The 21,324-nt window shown below is 37.0% G+C and overlaps 1 protein-coding gene across 1 annotated transcript; it reads left to right on the forward strand.

Moving 5' to 3' along the window:
• The first annotated feature begins 13,057 nt into the window (after positions 1-13,057).
• Positions 13,058-21,324, forward strand: LOC112683175 (vesicular inhibitory amino acid transporter). The gene is made up of 2 exons (XM_025554074.1): positions 13,058-14,206; positions 17,964-21,324. Exons 1-2 carry the CDS (start codon positions 13,772-13,774, stop codon positions 19,146-19,148), a joined length of 1,620 nt encoding a protein of 539 aa, XP_025409859.1. The 5' UTR covers positions 13,058-13,771; the 3' UTR covers positions 19,149-21,324.

The following is a 21,324-nucleotide window of genomic DNA, read 5'->3' on the forward strand; positions in this document are numbered from 1 at the left end:
TTACACTCTCATCCAAACTCTTTGCCGCAACCTCCACTATTGTTCTAATAAAGAGTCAGTAATGATTTTCACTCGCAGGAAAATATAAATTCATTCTCATATCTTATTTAATTATCAAATTATACCATCTTCATCCTTGATCGCTTACCTCGACTTTAAACTCAACCCTGAATAGATGGGTTCTACATTTCAATTTTCTCAAACATGTAATCTCTCATTGATCCAATTTTCTCACAGCTACAGCTGGCTCTAGTTGAGGGTAACATCAATCTTGTCATCATAAAATCTTTAACGAAGTCATCAGAGCTAAAACTGACTACGGATCATTTATTTTCGCATCGCTTCTCTCACTCAACGGAAAAAAATTAATTTAATTTTAGTATCTTATCTACATCGATTTCTTGCACTTATCTCCTCTAGCTAGTTAAGAGGAGAGATATGCTTGTCTCTCAATCAAACTAAGAAGTTGAGGTTTTGTTGGAAAATTTCTGCTAAAATACATATCTTCACCTAATTAATATTTTTTGAATACTATTAAAAAAAAAAAATACTGTCCATTAAAATTTCTTAGAATTCCTATCTTAGCCTTCGTCGCTTACTTCTTTTCAGCTTTCACCTCAGAAATTTACCTTTTAAAATTTCGGTTGCAATTTTACGACACCCGTACCTTGCATTAATTCATATCCTCAAAGTTACCGTTCCTCCCAACTTCCTTGATTACTTTCCTAATGCATTATCTCGCCTCTTTAATTCTTTTGTTGATTCCTTGTTAAACGATTTTATGTTATTCAACTTCCAAAGCTTTCTTTTAGTATTCATTGATGGTTCTGTTTTGGCTAGCTTAACTGGCTCTCCTTTTTTATTCCTACTCTGAATATGTATTTTTCTAAAAACTAAATTTACTCGTTCTATTCTTTACCACTGAATGTGATCCATTAATAAACGCTTTTCAGTTCATCTTTACCCACGATTCCAAAAACTTTCTCATTATTTCTGACTCAAAATCATGCTTCTCCGCTATTTCCTAAGACTTGTTCAATTATTCTATGTCTCGCTTAATTCTCATCATTAAATCTCTAATGTTTCGTCCAAGCCTCATTGATAAAATTTTTAATTTTCTATGGGTTCAAAACATCGGTATAGCCGACAATGAACGAGCTGACTATTTTGCTTTTCACACTATAATTCACACATCTATCTATTTATAAAATTCTTACTTCCAATCTCCTTCCTATTCATCGTAAGCTTCTCCGTAACGCCTGGCAATTAAATTGGTCTTTTCTAGTACACAGTTTTGTTACTCGGCACAAATATATTACCCTTGTAATCCCAAAGCAACCGTAATTTAGATTTAATATTTTAGACGTCTGATCGTGGTATTTACCTGCCACCATATAGGACCTATTTCCCCACCTATCTTTCAAGCTGTCTCTATTATTTTCCACACGATACAGAATCTCATCTGCCATTTTAACCAAATTATTTCCAACTGCTTTCCTTTTTCCTAACAGATCTTTTTTTTTTTTCATTCAAATTTTCCTTTGATTATATTTGGTTATAGTTGGTAATCTTACTGAAGCGGCAAGACCTTCTTAATATAGTTGTACATATAGGGTGATAGGATAGGCAGCCTTATAACCCTTCTTTTGGGTTGAATTTTTCTCCTATAGTTGTAAAAAAATATCATTATATAATTTTATATAATAGATAGGTAATACAAGTTTACAAACATTGCTTGTGTTGTCTCGTTCACAATGATTTTGTGTTTCCAGTTTCGCGTATCATACACCTCGAAAGATACCATAGGCAGTGGCGCCGATCCCTATATTCAAGTATGGCGACTGCCATAGTGAATTATGTGGTGGGTGGGTACTGGGTAAGAGACACATAGGGTGGTATCCACAGCCCAATGTGTAAAATAATATGTATATACCTACCTATATAAAATAAAAATACCTTTGCCATTAAAATTAATTAAACTAATTAATAACCAAAATTAATATTCATTTATATAACCTACGAGTATTATACAAATTAATAATTAATATGGGAGAACACTTATATGAAAAGGAAGTTTTAAATTTGTTATGGGAGGAGGTCCTTTTCCATCGTTTTATAAAAACAAATTAAATATCGTCTTAATTTCGTGGAAAATATAAATATCTAAAGAGGCAATAGCTGTAACTAGTGCTCTGCACGGTCCGTTATTTTAAGAACTATACCGGACTTCAAATTTTACCAGGGGACATTAGTCGATTCGAACCGCACTTAAACGTTAATCAAAGACCAAAATTGGACCGAACGACGGCTTCATATTATTTTTAGACCGGACCGGATCAGTAATTAAATAATATTTAATTAATAAAGTAGATCGTGGACCGTACTGTCGGTCCGATCTTAAAACATTTTGGATCGTTTATGGATCGATCCGTAAGTTTAGATTTCTAGTGGATAGGTAATCTGGCAACTATCACTTCCAACCATCGGAGTTGTTATTTCTGCCGCATTAATAATGTCGTTGGGCAATTTTTCTATCGTAGTTTCAATGTCGAATATTGATTTTAGTCGAGTGAAAAGAGTTATCGTTTTTCGAGAGTACTTCTGAATAGATCCCAATTTGATAATTTATTTGCTGTGGAGTTTTTTTTTTGTTTTACTATTACATTGAAGCTTAATGAAAGAAGCACGGAGATGTGATCTGACGTAGTTCTATGAGACCTTCTACTTCTGTATGATTTGATGAAACTCTTTTCATTATATAGAAATCAATTAGATCAGGTAATTTTTTTCGGTCAGTAGGCCAGTTAGTAGATTTTCTAGTTGAGATAGATTGTGCTTTCATTTTGTTGGTAGATTCGAACAAATCACGCTCTTTAGTGGTGATGAATCTCGATCCCCAGAAATTGTGTTTAGTCAGGACCGGCGCTACAAATTGCGGGGCACCGTGCAAAATAGTTGAAATAAAATAATACCCAACAATTAATATTTAATATATACTGAATAGGTATATATATGTCATATATGTTATCGTAAAATATGTAAATTAGGTAATAACAAAAATGCTTAGCTAATATTTTAAACGATTAATATTAATAGATAATATCATCAATGCCTAGGCATTAATTGACAACATAGGAGATGTTGTAAAAATCGAATATTTTGTTGGCACATTTACAACTATGAATAGGAAATTACCTAATATTATTAATATTTAATACTGATATGTAATGTAGATATTTTGTTTAGCGAAATATTAAAATTAGGTTCATAATAATTATACATAACTATTTATATTCACATAAACGGTATTATTATACCGTGTCAATTTGAATTTTATAAAATATTAATTTTCTTACAAGTACATCTATTAATTTTGCATCCTGTTTTACAAATACATCTAGTATATCTTTGTGATTTCGATTACGAGATTCCATAGATACATTAGTATTATATGCAGAAAGAATAACATTTTATTTATAATTATTTAACTAATAAATTTGATTTCAAGTTGTGTATTTTTTCTGCACTGGCCATTTACGATATGGATTACGTAACCTACTTTAAACGTTACCTGGCAAATATATTGCAACTTTATTATAATTGTTGAATAAATGATTACGATAACATTCGACATTGCCTTGCGTAACAGCAGAACGATTTTGCGTCAAGGTATCTCAAGTGTAAACTTATCAATCTATCAACTACATTAACTCATCTCAAGAAAATGGGATTGACTATTAGGTAAACGGATCTATACGACAGTACCATAACACGTCATACGATACGGCAATAAAACGCCGCGAACGGGTAACAACGATTTTTCTGCTCAGTCGAGAAGTGTTTGCGTCTGACGTTCGATCGATAGAGCCTCTGCGCTTGAAATGCATGATATTTATGTGTTTTTCAGTTCCGATCGCCGTAGTAGTCCTACTCAGGAGACGGACAGGAACGACGAGCGATTGCAGTTGATTACCTTCTGTTTAATCTGCGGATGGCCACGGTTCCTGATCTGGTTAACAGAGGATCAAGGTGCGTATGGTCGAGGTTCTATTTGCGCTACGACACCTTTCGATCTCCGTTGGGGTTTTCTTAACGTATCATCTCGCTCGTACTTTTCCCGCTTTAGCCCGTCGGGGTTTCGCGCATCTTGGTTGCTGCACAGGACCGGAAGAACCACGAGATGGCCCTCTGGTTCGCGATGACATCGGTGGTTGAACGGCTACCAGTCCCGTATCCTTTACGGAATGCGGTTCGCAAACGGACCCCGTCATCACTGTTGGCACACGAGTGGCCAAACGCGACTTCGCGTGCGGCGATTTCTGCGCAATATTCGTTGACACGTGTACGCAGATTTACTCGTCCACCGGTGAAGTCGCGTCCAACGTCATCGAAGTAGCTAGCGAGCAGGCGCATTCTGCACTGATGTGCGACGTGGTCGACTCGGCGACGAGTGTCCGCGTGACGACAGAACAAGTCAGTACGTTCGGTGACGATGAAGACGAAATCGTCCCCTACGTACTACCGAAAATGGAAGAAAATCGCGCCAAAGTGAGTGCAAAACCACATTACCATTAATTATTTACGGTCATGTTCAACGTGAACGGTGGCCCTTCCGGATTCTGCATATTTTTCACGTACGCGATACGACTCGATTTAGTGCGCAGTGTAGTTATAGAACATCAACATTTACGGTTTTCATTTGTCGGGACCAAAATTTGTTTCCCACAAACGTACACAAGAATATTTGAGTGGATTTGAAAAAAAAACGTTATAATTTCAATACCTCGTGAACTTGAGGGCGGCAAAATAATTTGCCGCTGAGAATTTCAGGGTAAGGGCAACACATATCCCCCCCCCCCTTCCAGCCAAAAAAAAATATTGTTACTAATTAATATTATTTATTAAAACCTATATTAACTGCTAGATATACAATATAAATACAAAATTTAAATATTTTTCTTCCTTGATTCAGAACTAGCAAAATCATTAATTATTTTTTCAAAATATAATAAAGTGATTATTTCAGTTTCAATTGTTGATACCACTAAAGCCAAGCACCGATCTTGTGCCATTTTAGAGCGAAAATAGTTTTTTATTCTTTTTAGTGTGGGAAAAGAACGCTCTGCACTATAATTTGTAGATGGTGTACACAACAAAATACGTAAAGCTACTCCAGCATAAGGATAAACACTAGTAAAATTGTGTTCTCTTATAAACTGTAACATCTGTATTGTTGTAAGCTTAACTTCAATATTTTTTATATGGCCTAAAATTTGTACACAATCATTTAGATAAATCTAAATCATTTGCGTAAGTTGTATTTGTGTGTAAAGTACAAAATAAAAATTGTCCGCCCATCTAAATCTTTAAAAATGTGCCGCTCTGGGCAACAGGACCCATGGCCCCTATCTAAATACACCCCTGGTAACATCCAGGGCTGGGCAAGATACCTAAAAAAAAAGTATCTTAATACAAGATACAAGATACTTCGATATTTTTAAAGATACTAGATACGAGATATAGGTAGCTGAGATACATATAAGATACAAGATAATTTATTCATTTATTAATATTTATTAATTTGTTTATTAATTTACATTAGGTACAATAAAAAAGAATATAAATTACAAAGTTTATTTATTAACTATTAAATGTTTAAATTTTAAAAAAATGATATGTAGTATTATAGTAAAAAATTTTTATATGTTATATCCCATGTTTTAAAATAAATTTCTGGTTACCTTTTAAAGAGACTAATTTCAGTTAATAGTAGATAATAATTTTTAAATATAGCAGAGTGAAAAATAAATTCGTTTCTTGGTGCCATCATATCAGATCTAAAATTTGAATGTGCATATTTTTGCATATTTGATAGAATTTGCAGGAGAGTGCATATTTTAAAATGTTTATGCTTATTTTGCATATTTTGACAAATTTTCCAAATTTAAAATTAAAAACTATGGATACATATTTCAACCTATCGAAATAAAAATATATTAAAAGGACGTTATACTTCCAGCAATATGCTATCTGCAAACTACCTCTCATATCTCGTTATAATTTTCGTGTAAATAATAAGTATAAATAATACTATAAACCTGTATCGACCGTATAACCCGCTAGATATCGACCGGATGCCAATAAAGATGATAGTTGATATAGAATAAAAGATTATTTGTTTAGTGTCCAGTTCAGTTGATTGTTATCCAGGGCCGTAGCTAGTGGGTGGCGAGAGCTGCCTATGCCCCGGTTAGAATTAGAATACAGTTTTGTTTTGTCTAATTCAGTTTTGAATTAGAATTTTGTATTTATTCTATATCCATTGAGAGATTAGAAACATTGTTAGGTTGATAACTGTTAGTGTAAAATATTACAAATGACTGGTTCGAAATTATCAAAAGTAACATTTTTTTTTTTTTTTTTTTGGTTTACTCTAGGCCATTTAGGCCCATTGCCGCTTCCACTATCTCCCTCCATGATTCTCTATGTTTTGCCAGTTCCTCTCCATTTATGACTCCCAGCATCCTAATGTCTTCCTTAACTCGGTCCTCCCAACGTTGTCTAGGCCTTCCTCTTGGTCTACTTTTGTTCGGTTTCCATTTCGTGATGGTCCATAGAAGTTGGTCTTTTGCTCTCCATACGTGTCCGGCCCATCTTATTCTTCGGCTCTTGAGTGTGGCAACTATATTGGGTTCGTTATATAAAGCGTTCAGTTCTCTATTTGATCTTATTTCATAGATACCTTCTTCATTTCTTTTTGTACCAAATATTCTACGTAAAATTTTTCTTTCGAAGATCATTAATTTGTTTTCGTCTGATTTGGTAGATGCCCATGCTCCACAGGCGTATAGTACTATTGGTCTAACGAGGGTCTTATAAAGTCTTATTTTCGTTCTTCTTGATAGTTTTTTGGATTTAAATAATTGGAATAATGAGTAGTAGCATTTGTTGCCAGCTGAGATTCTCCTGTGTATTTCTGCGTGGCTATCTGCCTGTGAATTTATGTCTACTTCTAAGTACTTAAAGTTCCAAACTCTTTCAAATGACATGTCTTTTATTGTTATAGCACTTTGTGGATGTTCTCTCCTAGATATGATCATAAATTTGATTTTATTATCATTAATAATAAGCCCAATCTTTCCCGCTTCCTCACTCAACATTTCGGTTGTTCTCTTTAGGCTGTCCTCTGTCTCTGCTATTACGACTACATCATCTGCATAAGCGGCTAATGTTATCTGTTTTTCTTGTCCTATATTCAAACCTTGTGGTTTGTTTTGCATTATTCTTCTAATTACCGATTCCTAGGCGATGTTAAATAAGACCGGAGACAAAGCATCCCCCTGTCTTACCCCAGTATTTATTGTAAATTCCTCTGATATTGTTGAGTTGAACTTCACTTTGCACCTTGAGTCTACCATACATGTTTTCACCATTCTGACGAGCTTAGCTGGGATTCCTAGTTGGATCATTTCGTTCCACAGCGTACTTCTTATTATCGAGTCGTAGGCTTGTTTAAAGTCAACAAATAATAGGTACACATCTTTATCAAACTCGTGACTCTTCTCAGTTATTTGCTTGATAATATGTATTTGATCAGTGGTGGATTTTCCAGCTATGAAACCTGCTTGGTAGTCTCCTATTATCTCTTTAGCATATGGTTTTAGTCTATTTAGAATTATGTTCGAGAGAACTTTATACGATGTGTTAAGTAGGGATATACCTCTATAGTTTTTGCAGTCCATTACATCTCCTTTTTTATATATTGGGCACAGTACTGAGACCCGCCATGGTTTTGGTATTGTTTCTTCTTTCCATACTTTGTTTATCAGTTGTTTTAGGCGTAGCATTACAGTACTTCCACCTTGCTTTAAAAGTTCCGACATTATTGAGTCTTCTCCAGGTGCCTTTCCTCCCTTAAGCATTTCGACCGCCATTTCAACCTCTTCTAATGAGGGTTCTTCTAAGTATTGTTCTACTGTGGCAACATCATTATCGTTTGTTTCTGTTAGAGTTGAAACATTCAGCATTTTTTTAAAAACCTTTTTGAATTCTTTTGTTACTTCTTCTCTAACGGTAATTAAATTTCCCTCGTCATCTTTCATTATTTTTGATCTTGGTTTAAATCCATTTTTAATCTCGTTTGCCTTTCCGAAGAATAGTTTTGTATTATTTTTGTAGCTGTTTTCGATGGTTTCTATCTGGCTTTTTCCCACATTCTTTTGTTTTTCTAATTATCTGTTTTGCTTCTCTTTGTTTTAGTGCTAATTCTCGTTTATTGGCTTCACTTGGATCTCTTAACATTATTGTTCTTGCTTTGTCTCTTTTTGCCATTGCAGTTTTGCATTCTTCGTTAAACCATTTATTTATTGATCGTTTCCCTTGAAATCCTAGAACTTCCTCTGCTATTTTCTTCACTGACTTCTCTGTTTTTTCCCACATATCATCTATATTGCTCTCCTCTTCTACTGCTCGCAGTGCATCATTTAACCTATTTTTGTATATTTCTGTTGTCTGAGAATTCTTTAGATGTTCAATGTTTAGCTTTTTGACTGGTGATTTTTGTTCTTTCCATTTTATAGATATTCTAAATCTGACTTTTGTTTTCACAATGAAATGGTCTGATATTCCGCTACTACCTCTCATGCTACGTACATCCATTATACATCTTTTAATTCTACCATCTACTGCTACGTGGTCTATCTGGTTTCTCGTTCGTCCATCAGGCGAAACCCACGTTTGCTTATGGATGTTTTTATGAGGGAAGATAGTGCTACTTATTACCATATTTCGTGCCATAGCAAAATTTACCAGTCTTGAACCATTGTCATTTGAGTTTGTATGTAAGCTATTTTTCCCTATTGTCGGACTGAAGAAGGGGATCTTTACCAATCTTAGCATTAAAATCTCCAAGTATTATTTTTACTTTGTTGTTTGGTAGTAGGTCACATATAGTATCCAGTCTTTCATAGAATTCATTCTTAATTTCCTCATTTTTGTCCTCGGTAGGGGCCTAACCATTGATTATGACTAGATTGTACCATTTACATTTTAATTCTAGATAGCATATTCTGTCGTTAATTGCTTCAAAGCGTTTTACGTTAGGTAGGAGTTTGTCATTCACGATGAAGCCCACTCCTGCTTGATGCCCCAGTCCACCACTGTAAAAGTAGGTCCAATTATTTGTTTTTAGGTTTCCTTGCCCTGGCCATCTAGTTTCTTGAATCGCAGCTATATTCAATTGATACCGCTCAAGACTCGATATCACTGTCGTCAAATGTCCGGCCCTATACAGCGATCGTACATTCCATGTTTCTATCGAGAGATCCTTTAGCTCCACATTTTTAATCCGAGGCGATTTTGGTTGAATCGTAACAATGAGTTTTTTACGAGGTAGGGTTGTTAGCCCTACGCTCAACCCCCAACCTGGAGGACCAGACTACCCCAACCAATTAAGGTCAGGGTAGGGCTATTGCGGTGCATTTATTATAATGTACCGGGCGATGGGGACGCTACTTTCCCTACGCCTTTAAAGTAACATTTTAAATGCTATTAATTAAAAATTTTAATAGCTCTCCTAATAACGTGATTTATTATTTCTAGATGTATTTCTAGCCTAATATAGCTTGGCTAAAGCTTTTGTGAATCTATTAATACTAGAACGTGATTTAGAGAAAGTTATGTCAACAACGTTAAGAACATTAAAATACACGATATGATATTTACTTCGACAAATGGATTCACGAAGGTAACTATATAATATTATTCTAAACTGAGTTTAAAATATTGCACAGACTTTTATCGATTATTCAAAACCAATGTGATTTGATTTGGGGTATTGAGGTATAAAACGATGAAACAACTGAAATCGATGAAACTGAGCCATTGGTTTAAATATTAATATAATTTGAATAGTATTGATATTTGTGAATTCGTTAAACAGCAAATTAAGGTGGTGAAAATCGGAATTTGCGACAACAACAGGTTGGATTAAGATGAATTAATTTCGTCGGTCTTAGTTTCAGATCCAGATCAGTCGATTACGAAGGGATCTCGTTTTAAACATAGACAAAAAACACTTACCGTTCAACTAATGACTTAATTCATTCAAAGTGACTGCTATGATTTACTATATGATTTCGTAGAAGAAACGAATTTGATGCAACAATGTAATAATTACATATAGGTACTATTAACAATATTATACATATCTTATACTTATCTTATACGGAGGATGTCGATCGATATTTTCGATCGACATTTTGACTTATAATTTCGAAATATTTAATCACGATATAATTATAAATATTAATTTATTTTATCATGTAAAACTAATTAATAAGATAATTAATAATTAAATAATTAATTTAAAAGTAGTAAACGAATTTTTTTTCTCCAATTTTGTTTCCCATTTTAAATTCCAACATACAATAAATATAATTTAATCTTAATATTTACAAAATATTATTCAACAGTTATCTCCTATTATAACATGTTTATTGAAAAACGATCAAACTAATTTTGTTTTATCGATAACTCGTGCAGCATTGTTTGAAAACATTCAAATCAGATAAAAAGCTTCTTTTGGAAGCAAACCACTTGTCAAAGATAATGGTATTTTTAGGATAAATATTAATATTTTTGAATTCTTATTATAAAATAAAATTTATCTGTTTTACTATTTTATAGATTCAATAAAATACATCAAGATGAAGAAATTAACGCCAGCTCACCGAACATGAAATACATAATCAACGATATTGAAGATGACTTAAAATATTATATTAATGTTTAATTTCTTAAAAAAATTTTCTATATTTATTTCATTACTTTAATAACATTTTACATTTTGTTTAAATAATATTTATATTTTTTTTCTTGCAATATATAATATTATTATATTATTGTACATTTCTATTTATTGATTTCTTATTTATATCGTCGCATACATGATAAAATGCATAGTTAATAATGTAGGTAATATATTTAAGATTAAGAAAAACTGATATGATGATGAATTTACAAAATTATAAAATATAATAACTAAAATGGGTGTAATTTTATTTTACATGAAAAAAATTCATATAATATTCAAGACAAAGTGCAACTGAATAAGTTCCTATATCTTTGTTTTCAATTGAATATAAATATTTATAAGAAGCAATTAAAATACAGTGGATTCTGTCTAATGTGGGCATAGGTTAATGTCTAATTTCGAAAATAGGGGTGCTAAGCACATTCAAGCCCTCCCCTAAATTGCGCCTATGATTATATTTCACTGGTGCTCGTGTAATCTAATGAAATTAATAATATCTGTAACGCAAGTATGGTCACTGCGAATGGCTTCACTAGCAAATCTTGGGTATTGAATAAAATATAAAATTTAAATAAAGATATTTTGATCCCTATAAAAGTATATAAAGGTAAATGTGTATAAATTATAAGAAATTTACATGCGAGAATAAACACAATAATAATTAACAGAAACTCTGGCTTAATCGATATTCTTCTTATATCCTGACTGCCTCGTGACACATATTGGATCTTTTAAAAGATTACTATGCATTTTTATCCTATTCAAATCATAGATATTTTAGTAAATTAAATTTAAAACCGTTTAAAAACCTCATAAATCAAAATTAACTTACAATATTAATTAATCAAGTTAAAAAGTGTCACTGCTAGGTGGCTTATTTTAACAGTCAATATTTGTATATCAACAATTCTATCCACTCATACTTATGGCCAGTGTTGGGAATAGATAATTCAAAATTTATCTAGATAAAGATGAAAGATAGTATGTCCAAATTCATCTAGATAAAGATAAAATATTATTTCATTTTACCTAGATAAAAAAAAAAGATATTTTCAAAAAATGTTATTTTTTGGTCAATATTTCATATTTATGAAAATATCAATGAAGACTCAATTATAATCATTATTATGAATAGGTACCTAAGTGTTTAATGTTTATTGTAGTAATGAGTGTACAATTAAGCAGTATTTATATATAATGTACAATATTTAATGAAAGTTAATAACTAAAAATGTGACAAAAATTCGTTTGATATATTGAAACCCTACATCGATGTTTTTATTATGATGTATTAAAAAAAAATTAATTTTTTTTTAATCCGAAATCCGATGTTTAAATAACGTATTTATTTAAATATTTTACAATCTATACATAACATACATACATATAACATAGATACAATTTTTCTTAAAACTCGTTAAGGTACACATCGATATTTTTAAACATCGATGTTTTTATAACATCGATTTTTTGTTGAATATATCGTTCACCAACATCGATGATTCAAATGTAGACACATTGAAATATCAGAACATCGATGTTTCAAACTTTTTGCTCATCTCTAATGTCTACATAAGGATAGATTGTTGGTAAATCTTTGGATCTATCGACAGTAATCGACTGTTACCGAATATGTGTGTGTGTGTGTGTGTGTGTGTGTGTGTCGTGACGCCGTGATTGACGATGTATATTTTTATTTGAGATACACTTTTTATTTTGTAAAGAAGTTTCACTTCAAAAATATTAGATCATTATTATATATTATTACATATTATTATATTAATACATATTATTAAAAATATAAAAAAATTAGTCACTCTCTCATACTCAGCTACCCGGGGCAACAGCACCCTGTAGCTGCCCCCTAAATACGGCCCTGCCTTTAACACTTAATAATGGTTATTAAGGGTAGGTTTCTAAACTTCTAATTGTTACCGCGGCATATAGTGTGTTAATGGAAGGAAACTTTCATAAATCTGTAGCATCAGACAAATTAAAATACGCTACAAATAGTCGTGTAATACATTGAAAACAATTTTAATAAATAATAATAAATAAGTAATAAATAAAATCAAATGGAGATTGCAATAAAATCGAAAAACGTCCGGGAATCAATACGGATCACCGAAAACAATCTCCGGTGCCGCGCGCACAGCCGAAATCGTTCGGTACCAGTGCATACGTGCGCGTGTGCGCCGCTCGTGATACGTATCGACGAGCGTTCGTCGGATCCCGGGACGCCGCCACCGCCCAAAATTTCGACACCAGAATGCGGTGCTCCGCGCACGGACTAGACGGGTTAGTCGCCCGCTTTTCATCGATCCGCGCCGCCGTCGCCGTACCCCCTCGCGCCGCCTAATCGCTTCCGCTCCGCGGCCACGACGACACACGCACAGTTGGCGATTTTTTTATTAATTTTTTTTTCCGCGTCACCCGACATCACTTTCGCTTCCGTCGTTGGTTTTCTTTTTTTTAATTTTCAGAGTTCACTTTTCTCCTTCCGGATTCCCACTATCGCGCCCCCTCCCCAAAACCGACCCCGCGCTCGGGACCGTTCGACGTGCACGCGCCGCACACGTCCCCTAAGCAGCACCAGGACCGCGTGTGCACCGCTCGGCCCGGAAAAATATGCGTACGGCCCGCATCGGTACGGTGACGACGATCAAGACTGCGACAGCGGCGGCCGAAGCGGAGGCGGTTAGGACTGCGACACCGGCAAAGGGCACTACGACGAAGACGACGGCGGCGGCCGCGGCGGCACGGGCAGTATTATCGCGGTGCTAACCAATAACAACAACCGTCTTCTGCACGTTCGGTATCGATCGATTTTTCGCGCCGTTATTTGTTCGTCTTCGAGCACTGCGCACCACCACCAACACCACCACCGCCGCCGCCGCCACCCTCGAAGTGACCGGCCGGCGCGCGACGCTGCTACGGTAGACGGGACGACACCGGTCCATGGCCAACTTCGGCCGGTTCTACGTGCCGCCGTTCGGCGCGGCCATGAACGTGGTGTGGGCCGCCGTCAAGGCGTACGTGCCCGAGGACAGCCCGTGCATGGAGGCCATCGCGAAACGTCGCGGCGACCAGGCGACGGCGGCTGGGGCCGGGACGTCGGGCGCGGACGCCGAGAAGAGCAGGCTGCAGGCGGGTGGCAGACCGGACACTAACCCGTTCCGGACCACGTGCAATTCGGAGCTGTCGTCGTACGGCGGCGTGGAGAAACGAGACGCGGACGCAGCCTCCGGTGAAGGGGTCACCAGGAGGACGCCGCAAGCGTTCAGCATGGATGACGGTAGCTTCGATGACGACTCGGCGGGCGGCGAGTTCGGCCGCGGGCGGCACAAGATCGACGAATGGCAAGCCGCGTGGAACGTCACTAACGCCATACAGGTATAACACGTACCATGAACGTAGTACTACAACGGTGTAATTATACCTTGAAGGTGTACGCGACCTCATGATCCGCTCGCGACCGTCCGCGTGCTACGTCATTAGAGGGGTGGGGGTTCCGATGGTTTGGAGGCGACGGGTTTTCTCTGTGGTCCTTCGACCCTAAGGATAAGACGTGTTTCTTTTTTCGTCTCGGATGCCTCGAACGCTTCAAAACATAGCACATCACAATGACCTTAATACCTTCGAGAACGAGTGAGAAACCCAGTCGATATAATCCTCGAGTGAATTCAGTCGTTTATCTGTTCATCTCTTCTCCTGATCTAACTCGGGATCGAAGAAGACGGGGGAATGGGTTAAAGCACACGTTATATTTTAGGTACATTTTACGTAGAAGGGAGGGGTGCCTTATTGTTCTTATGAAACTTTAGCCCCTTGATGATGTTTGGTTCAAAAATCGGTGTCGTTCAACTCAGTAGTCGGACTTAATATTGGTGCGGTCTAAAAAATGTACACGCAATGGTCGATGAGGACACGAATGAATATTTGCCGTCTATACACGTTTACACATCGTATCGTTATGTCGTATAATTCCTAACCTCTGAATTCTAACGAATTCACCATATCCGCGAATGAAACCCTGGCCATCCAAGAGTGTGCCCTAGATCTTGTTTCCGGATTCCACCGGTTAACATGGGTGTCCCAATCAGGGATAGCGAGAGCGTGGGGCAGGGAGGGCTAAAGCACAATATTTTTGATGTACTAAAGTATGTACAAGCAGTATGTATATCGCGGCCTAACAAGTGCAAATAAAGGGAACCTTGAACCGATCAGGGCCCTCAAAAATTCTCGCCGGCTCTGGTTCCAATCCGTTAGTACTCGTTCCGACAAAAATATGTATTCTTATATGTTATACAGTAGATTTCAATTGCTGTACGGTGAAAGTGGGAGTTAATATTTCACGCGATGTCCGGGTTGACTATAAAATTAAATTGTAATCTAATTTTATAAATATAAATTATAACGTGTGTACACAGTTATTCCTGAGTCATATTTTATCCGATTATAATTTATTTTATTATAAAGACTTGTTAACACATTATTTTAGGTGAATCGACGAGCTACACCGTGAACGAATGTTATGGTCAGTATATTTATTAAGTGAGTTTCGACGATTCTGTCGACGTTGAATGATATTATATGCACATTGCACAATACAATATGCACTATCAACACTATATGTATATTGTTATATTATTATGCACTGTTTCGACAAAAGATTATCATGATTTTTACTTGCACTTTTTTTTTCAAATTTCTTGTATTGCACTTTAAACTAAGACATGCACTTTATATGATATATGACTTAAACTATAATTCATTTTGTAAATAGCACGTAATTATTATAATTTAATCATCATATTTGTTCCCCGTGCACACTATATAATGTTATACAACAATATTTTTTCGTACGTCTATATTTTATGTATGACCCGTTACCCCTCGTAATTGAAAAACTATCTGAAAACTGTTATTAAATATATATGCTGAAAGACAATAAGGTGTCGAAGTCAAATTTAATATATATATAAAAACTTTTGCCCTAAAACTTTGTTTTTATTATCATAACGGTGAGGACATTTTGTATTTATTTTTGATCGATGGGGAGTTCTCAGGAATATTGAATAATAAGTACTTCATAAATTTTATACGCGGTTGTTATTAAATAAATCTGTTTCTCTCGACCGAACCGGGGTAAAAAATACGTAGTACTGTACAAACGACAAAAACTTTTTAATTACTTTCGCAATTACAGCAACGTGAATGAGTTTGACACGAAAATAAAATTATTGCCACGGAATAGTTTAATTATTATAACTGCGCAAGACCTGTAAGAGACATATATTATTTATTTTTAACCATTTCAAAAAGAGCTTCTTAAACTAATTACAGTAGGATAGCGTTAATCGAAGTACATGCTAATCCAAAACACGTGGTAATCCGAACGGGCTTGAGAATTATCGCATAGTTATATAGCAAATTATTAATATGTCTTTATGTTCAAAATAAAATATTGAGTTATTTAAAGGAATGTAATTTTATATATATACATAATTGATGATTTTAATAGTTTTCTTTTTCAATCATACATAGTTAAAAATAGTTTAAAAAATCTAAATTGCAAAAAAATTGATTTTTTTTGTTCAAGTCATATGCAGGGTCCCTGTCCCTCGTTTTCGTTCGGATTTTACTGTATTCTGCGAACCTGCTGTATTTATTAAAACCGTGTTATTTATTGAACATAAGAGAACGTAAACTTCTCGGGAAACTACTAAGAAAATAAAAACTTCGAACCGAGAACCGAACTCATGTTTCTCGCTCCGCATATTTACATATAAGGGTACGCATTGAACACGATCGCACAAGCTTTATCGGCGGTTTCCGATCACAGGTACACATGATGTTACGCTTAAGTTTATAAAACGAAAGCACGTCGAACGTACCATAAATAATAGTAATAGTGATGTGAAACACGCACATTAGCAGTACTGGGAATGTGGTCAATAAACACTCGCAGGAAACCGCGGTATCCATGGGAAACCTATATCTATTCGACTTGTGAGAGCGGGGGCGTGACGTGTATGCAATAACGGAAATTTATCAGAAAATCGCGATGGGCGGATGGATAGATGGTTGCACAATGAGTTTTGGTTTCTGCGCGGTCCCGTTTTCTCGTCGAACCAACCACATAATGCAAAAATACTCGTGTAGCATGTAATATTTATTATAATTATAATATAATATCATATCCAATGCTGGATCTAATTCTCAGGAGGCCGGAGCAGGGCCGGCGATAGAGAATATTAAGGGATAGGTTAGGTCATAAATATACAAATTTGAATACTACTTTCTAAAATAAAATTATTCAATACTAATATTACTAAATTTTTGATGATTGCTAACTATATAAATACGTCATTCATTTGTGGGGTGATATTGTATCCCCTAACGCCGGCCCTGGGCCAGGGTGCAATAAGATAGTGCAAATATCGATTGGAGGCCCCTTAAAAAAAAAAAAAAATTTGCTCAATATAACACTTATACGAGTATATTTATGAACACATGTTGATGTATTAATTTTAAAAATGAAATTTAAGTAGGAGTACCTTAAATAATTGGTAAACAAAAAAAAAAAAAAAGGAAAAAAAATATCGTAAAAGATAATTTTCAATTTTAGATTTTGGTTTTATAAGTCCTTTAGAACTTGAGGCCCCGGTACATTGCACCTTCAGCATCGCCGCTAAATCCGGCACTGATCGTATGATATTCTTCTTCTCGTTATCTACCTTATGGTTGATTTCGCAGTCAGATATTGCTCCACTCTTTTCTGATTCCGGCTAACCATCACTGTCCCGTGTAGCTCGATGGTCTAGCGTCGGAGACCATTTGTCCTTTTACTTTTTTTTGTTTTTTTTTCTTTATTTTTCTTTATTTTTTCCTTCTAGTATCCTACACACCGGTACGTTTTCGTGCCTCAACGTATGACCGATCTTCGTATTCCATCATATTGCTCTAACGTTTTCGAGTATCTCTGTCTGCCGTTCGTCCGTTTCGCCACCGACTACGGTTTCGTCGGCGTGAGAGAGTAAAAATCATAAACAAAACAAACATCGCACCGCATCACGCATACATACACATGCCTATCGCGTTCTATCAATTATCATATGTTACATTACACTGTACGGTATTTGCGCAGGGAATGTTCGTGGTGTCGCTGCCGTTCGCGGTGCTGCGTGGAGGCTACTGGGCCATCTTGGCCATGGTGGGGATCGCGTACATATGCTGTTACACGGGCAAGATACTGGTGGAGTGCCTGTACGAGTTGGACCTGAACACGGGGCAGCGGGTGCGGGTGCGCGACTCGTACGTGTCGATCGCGCGCGACTGCTTCGGCCCGGTGTGGGGCGCGCGGGCCGTGAACGTGGCCCAGATGATCGAGCTGCTGATGACGTGCATCTTGTACGTGGTGGCGTGCGGCGACCTGATGGAGGGCACGTTCCCGGATGGCGTGATCGACACGCGCAGCTGGATGATGATCACCGGCGTGCTGCTCATACCGCTCGGGTTCCTTAAGCACCTGCACCACGTGTCACTGCTGAGCTTCTGGTGCACCATGTCACACATACTCATCAACATCATCATACTCGGCTACTGCGTGCTGGAGCTGCCCGATTGGGGCTGGAGCAAGGTCAAGTGGACCATCGACGTGGAGAACTTCCCCATATCGCTGGGCATGATCGTGTTCAGCTACACGTCGCAGATATTCCTGCCCACGCTCGAGGGCAACCTCATCGACCGGTCTAAGTTTGACTGGATGCTCGAGTGGAGCCACATCTCGGCCGCCATATTCAAGTCGCTGTTCGGCTACGTGTGCTTCCTCACGTTCCAGAACGACACGCAGCAGGTGATCACTAACAACCTGCACTCGCCCGCCTTCAAGGGCCTGGTCAACGTGTTCCTGGTGGTCAAGGTGCTGCTGTCGTACCCGTTGCCGTACTATGCTGCGTGCGACATACTCGAGAAGTCGTTCTTTATCGGGCCGCCCGCCACCGCGTACCCCAGTATCTGGCACCTGGACGGTGAGCTCAAGGTTTGGGGCCTTGCGTTCCGCATCGCCATCATCCTGTGTACCGTGTTCATGGCCATATCCATACCGCACTTCGCCATACTGATGGGCTTCATCGGTAGCTTCACCGGCACCATGCTGTCGTTCATCTGGCCCTGCTACTTCCACCTGAGGCTCAAGGGCGACTCGCTCGAATGGCGCACCATCGCGTTCGACTGCTTCGTCATATTCCTCGGCTGTTTGTTTGGCGTCATCGGCGTCTACGACTCTGGCACCGCCATCATCAAAGCGTTCCAGATCGGATTGCCGTTCTGAGCGCCGTCCTGACCCCTTACTCCCCATATCTCTCCTCGTCTCTTCCTCTTCATCTGACAACCACCCGCGACCTATCATTACCATACGCGCTTAACGTTTTTTTTTTTTTTTTGTTTTTTCTATGATCGTCGCAGTGCGAAACCCGGTCGATTTTCAACACGCGTTTTCCCGGTTTACGCCCGACATCCGATTAACTATTGCGATTATTATTTTTACTATCGTTTTTATCATCACTGAAACGGTTATTATGTGTGAACACGCGTCTTTTTTCTGAAATCCGAACGTTATTACTTCAGGTTAAAACCGCACTGCCTGTTGTTCCTCCTGTGCGATGGCGAACACCGATTAAACGCGCATTGAAATCAAATCCGCAACAAATCCGTTTTTAACAGAATTTTTTCGAATGTTCGTAAAGATTCCTAACCGTTGGAAAAACAACACAAGAGTGTTTCATTCGTTTCTACAACCATAACGAGTTCACGGTTTTTAATCCAAAGATAAACTGTGTGAATACTATGCGAGTTATTTAAGACGGTGGTCTGGAAAACAAACGATTTGACTTTGTCAAAAGACTGCTTTGCCAGGAGTTCAACAATCGAAATGTCTTCTCTCCCCGCGAAAAATACAAATCCCCGAGCTCTCGAATACGATCAGCGTGTACGAAAAAACCTATCATTCCTCACTTCTCCCACAGAAACCCTACGTCCCACCATTTCACCGACAAATCACCGATGCCGACAACAACGACGGTGATGTTATAATGATATATGTACGCATCGTACACGTTGATTTATAGAACCGGGATTGCGATGATCGTCCGTGAATAATACGTAAATAATATATGTTTAAGTGCGGGAAATAGCAAATCGCTGAGGTGTTTGTCACGGGGAGACTGATATCGCGCGATTGGTATTCATACATTTACGAGATAGACGCACACACCTATCCACTGACTATATTGACTATGGCGTTTTATTTACATCGTAGCAAATCTTATTATCTCTTTTCTTGTGAATCACGCGATCCGAACTATATACGAAAACGGGCTTCGAAAACGATACAAGAAAAACGCGTTTTTATATCTCCGCAGACTTGGCTTTATAATAGTACTGCATACGCATCATGCACAATACTGTACTATATAAATGTATGGAGAGATTAGGGGGAGGGAGAGAAAGAGAAAAAGAGAGAGCATCGAACTTTAACGTGTTTGGTATCGCTCGTTTCGTTATTTTAATCGGATTTTGCTGAATGGGATGACAATATTTTAGCCCAAGTATTTTTTCTTTGCCCATTAACATTTCTGATACGTCAAATGAGTTATGGTCATTGCTACAGTTTGTGCTGATGGTAACTTTTTATTTCGATTTCTTATTTTTCCCTTCCATGAATACGTTACTGAAAGTGTGAACATTATTATCAAAATAATCTTAAATTTCAGCTTCTGAGCATGATTGCTTTTCTTCACTTGTCCTGAAAAGCCTTTTGATGCTGAGAACCGATAACAATAATATACGATTCTCCTCGATAATAGGTATTATCGCCTACCGGGCTCATCTTTTGGTTTGACGAACATTTTCATCCGTTTCATTTTTCATCTGTTTTATTTTTTAATCAACCCACATCAGAACTGAATCCAGGTATATTTTGATTTATTATAGTTTATATATTCGACTTCAAGTGTCTTACGAAATTATAACCCCGACAACCGGCATTTTAATTGGATTTTACCGTCTGACAAATTCCAAGTCTCAAATCTTAAAAGCGATGTCTATTCAATCGTCGAAAGAATACACTCAGCTGGAAACACCCGTGAATTGCGGTTAAATGTTTCATTTACTATGGTTAAAGCGTTGCATTTAATTTCGATTCACATCCCTTATCGGTCCCACGATCCGAACGATATACACAGCTAATCGTATGTGTTGCAGTACTATTTGTTAAGTCGATAAAAAAAAATTACTGAACTATGAAATTACAACAGAAAAAGACTCGCCGGTTAAATACAAACGATTTATTTGTCGAAAAACGCAACTTTTCTATACTATCGGTCGTCGTTGTCAAAAACATAATTCACCTGTTTTACATATACTGCGGATCGTAATTATTATATCTATTAGTACCTAAAGTTATTTTATATTATATAGAAACGCAGCTACCGAGTTATTTAATTATT

Source organism: Sipha flava, unplaced genomic scaffold (genome assembly GCF_003268045.1).
Source record: "Sipha flava isolate LNK unplaced genomic scaffold, YSA_version1 221_pilon_pilon, whole genome shotgun sequence".
Lineage (NCBI taxonomy): Eukaryota > Metazoa > Arthropoda > Insecta > Hemiptera > Aphididae > Sipha > Sipha flava.

Coding starts and splice junctions, on each gene's coding strand:
- LOC112683175 (XM_025554074.1), top strand. CDS start 13,772: ATGGCCAACTTCGGCCGGTTCTACGTGCCGCCGTTCGGCGCGGCCATG. Junction 14,207..17,963: donor ACGTCACTAACGCCATACAG/GTATAACACGTA, acceptor GTATTTGCGCAG/GGAATGTTCGTGGTGTCGCT.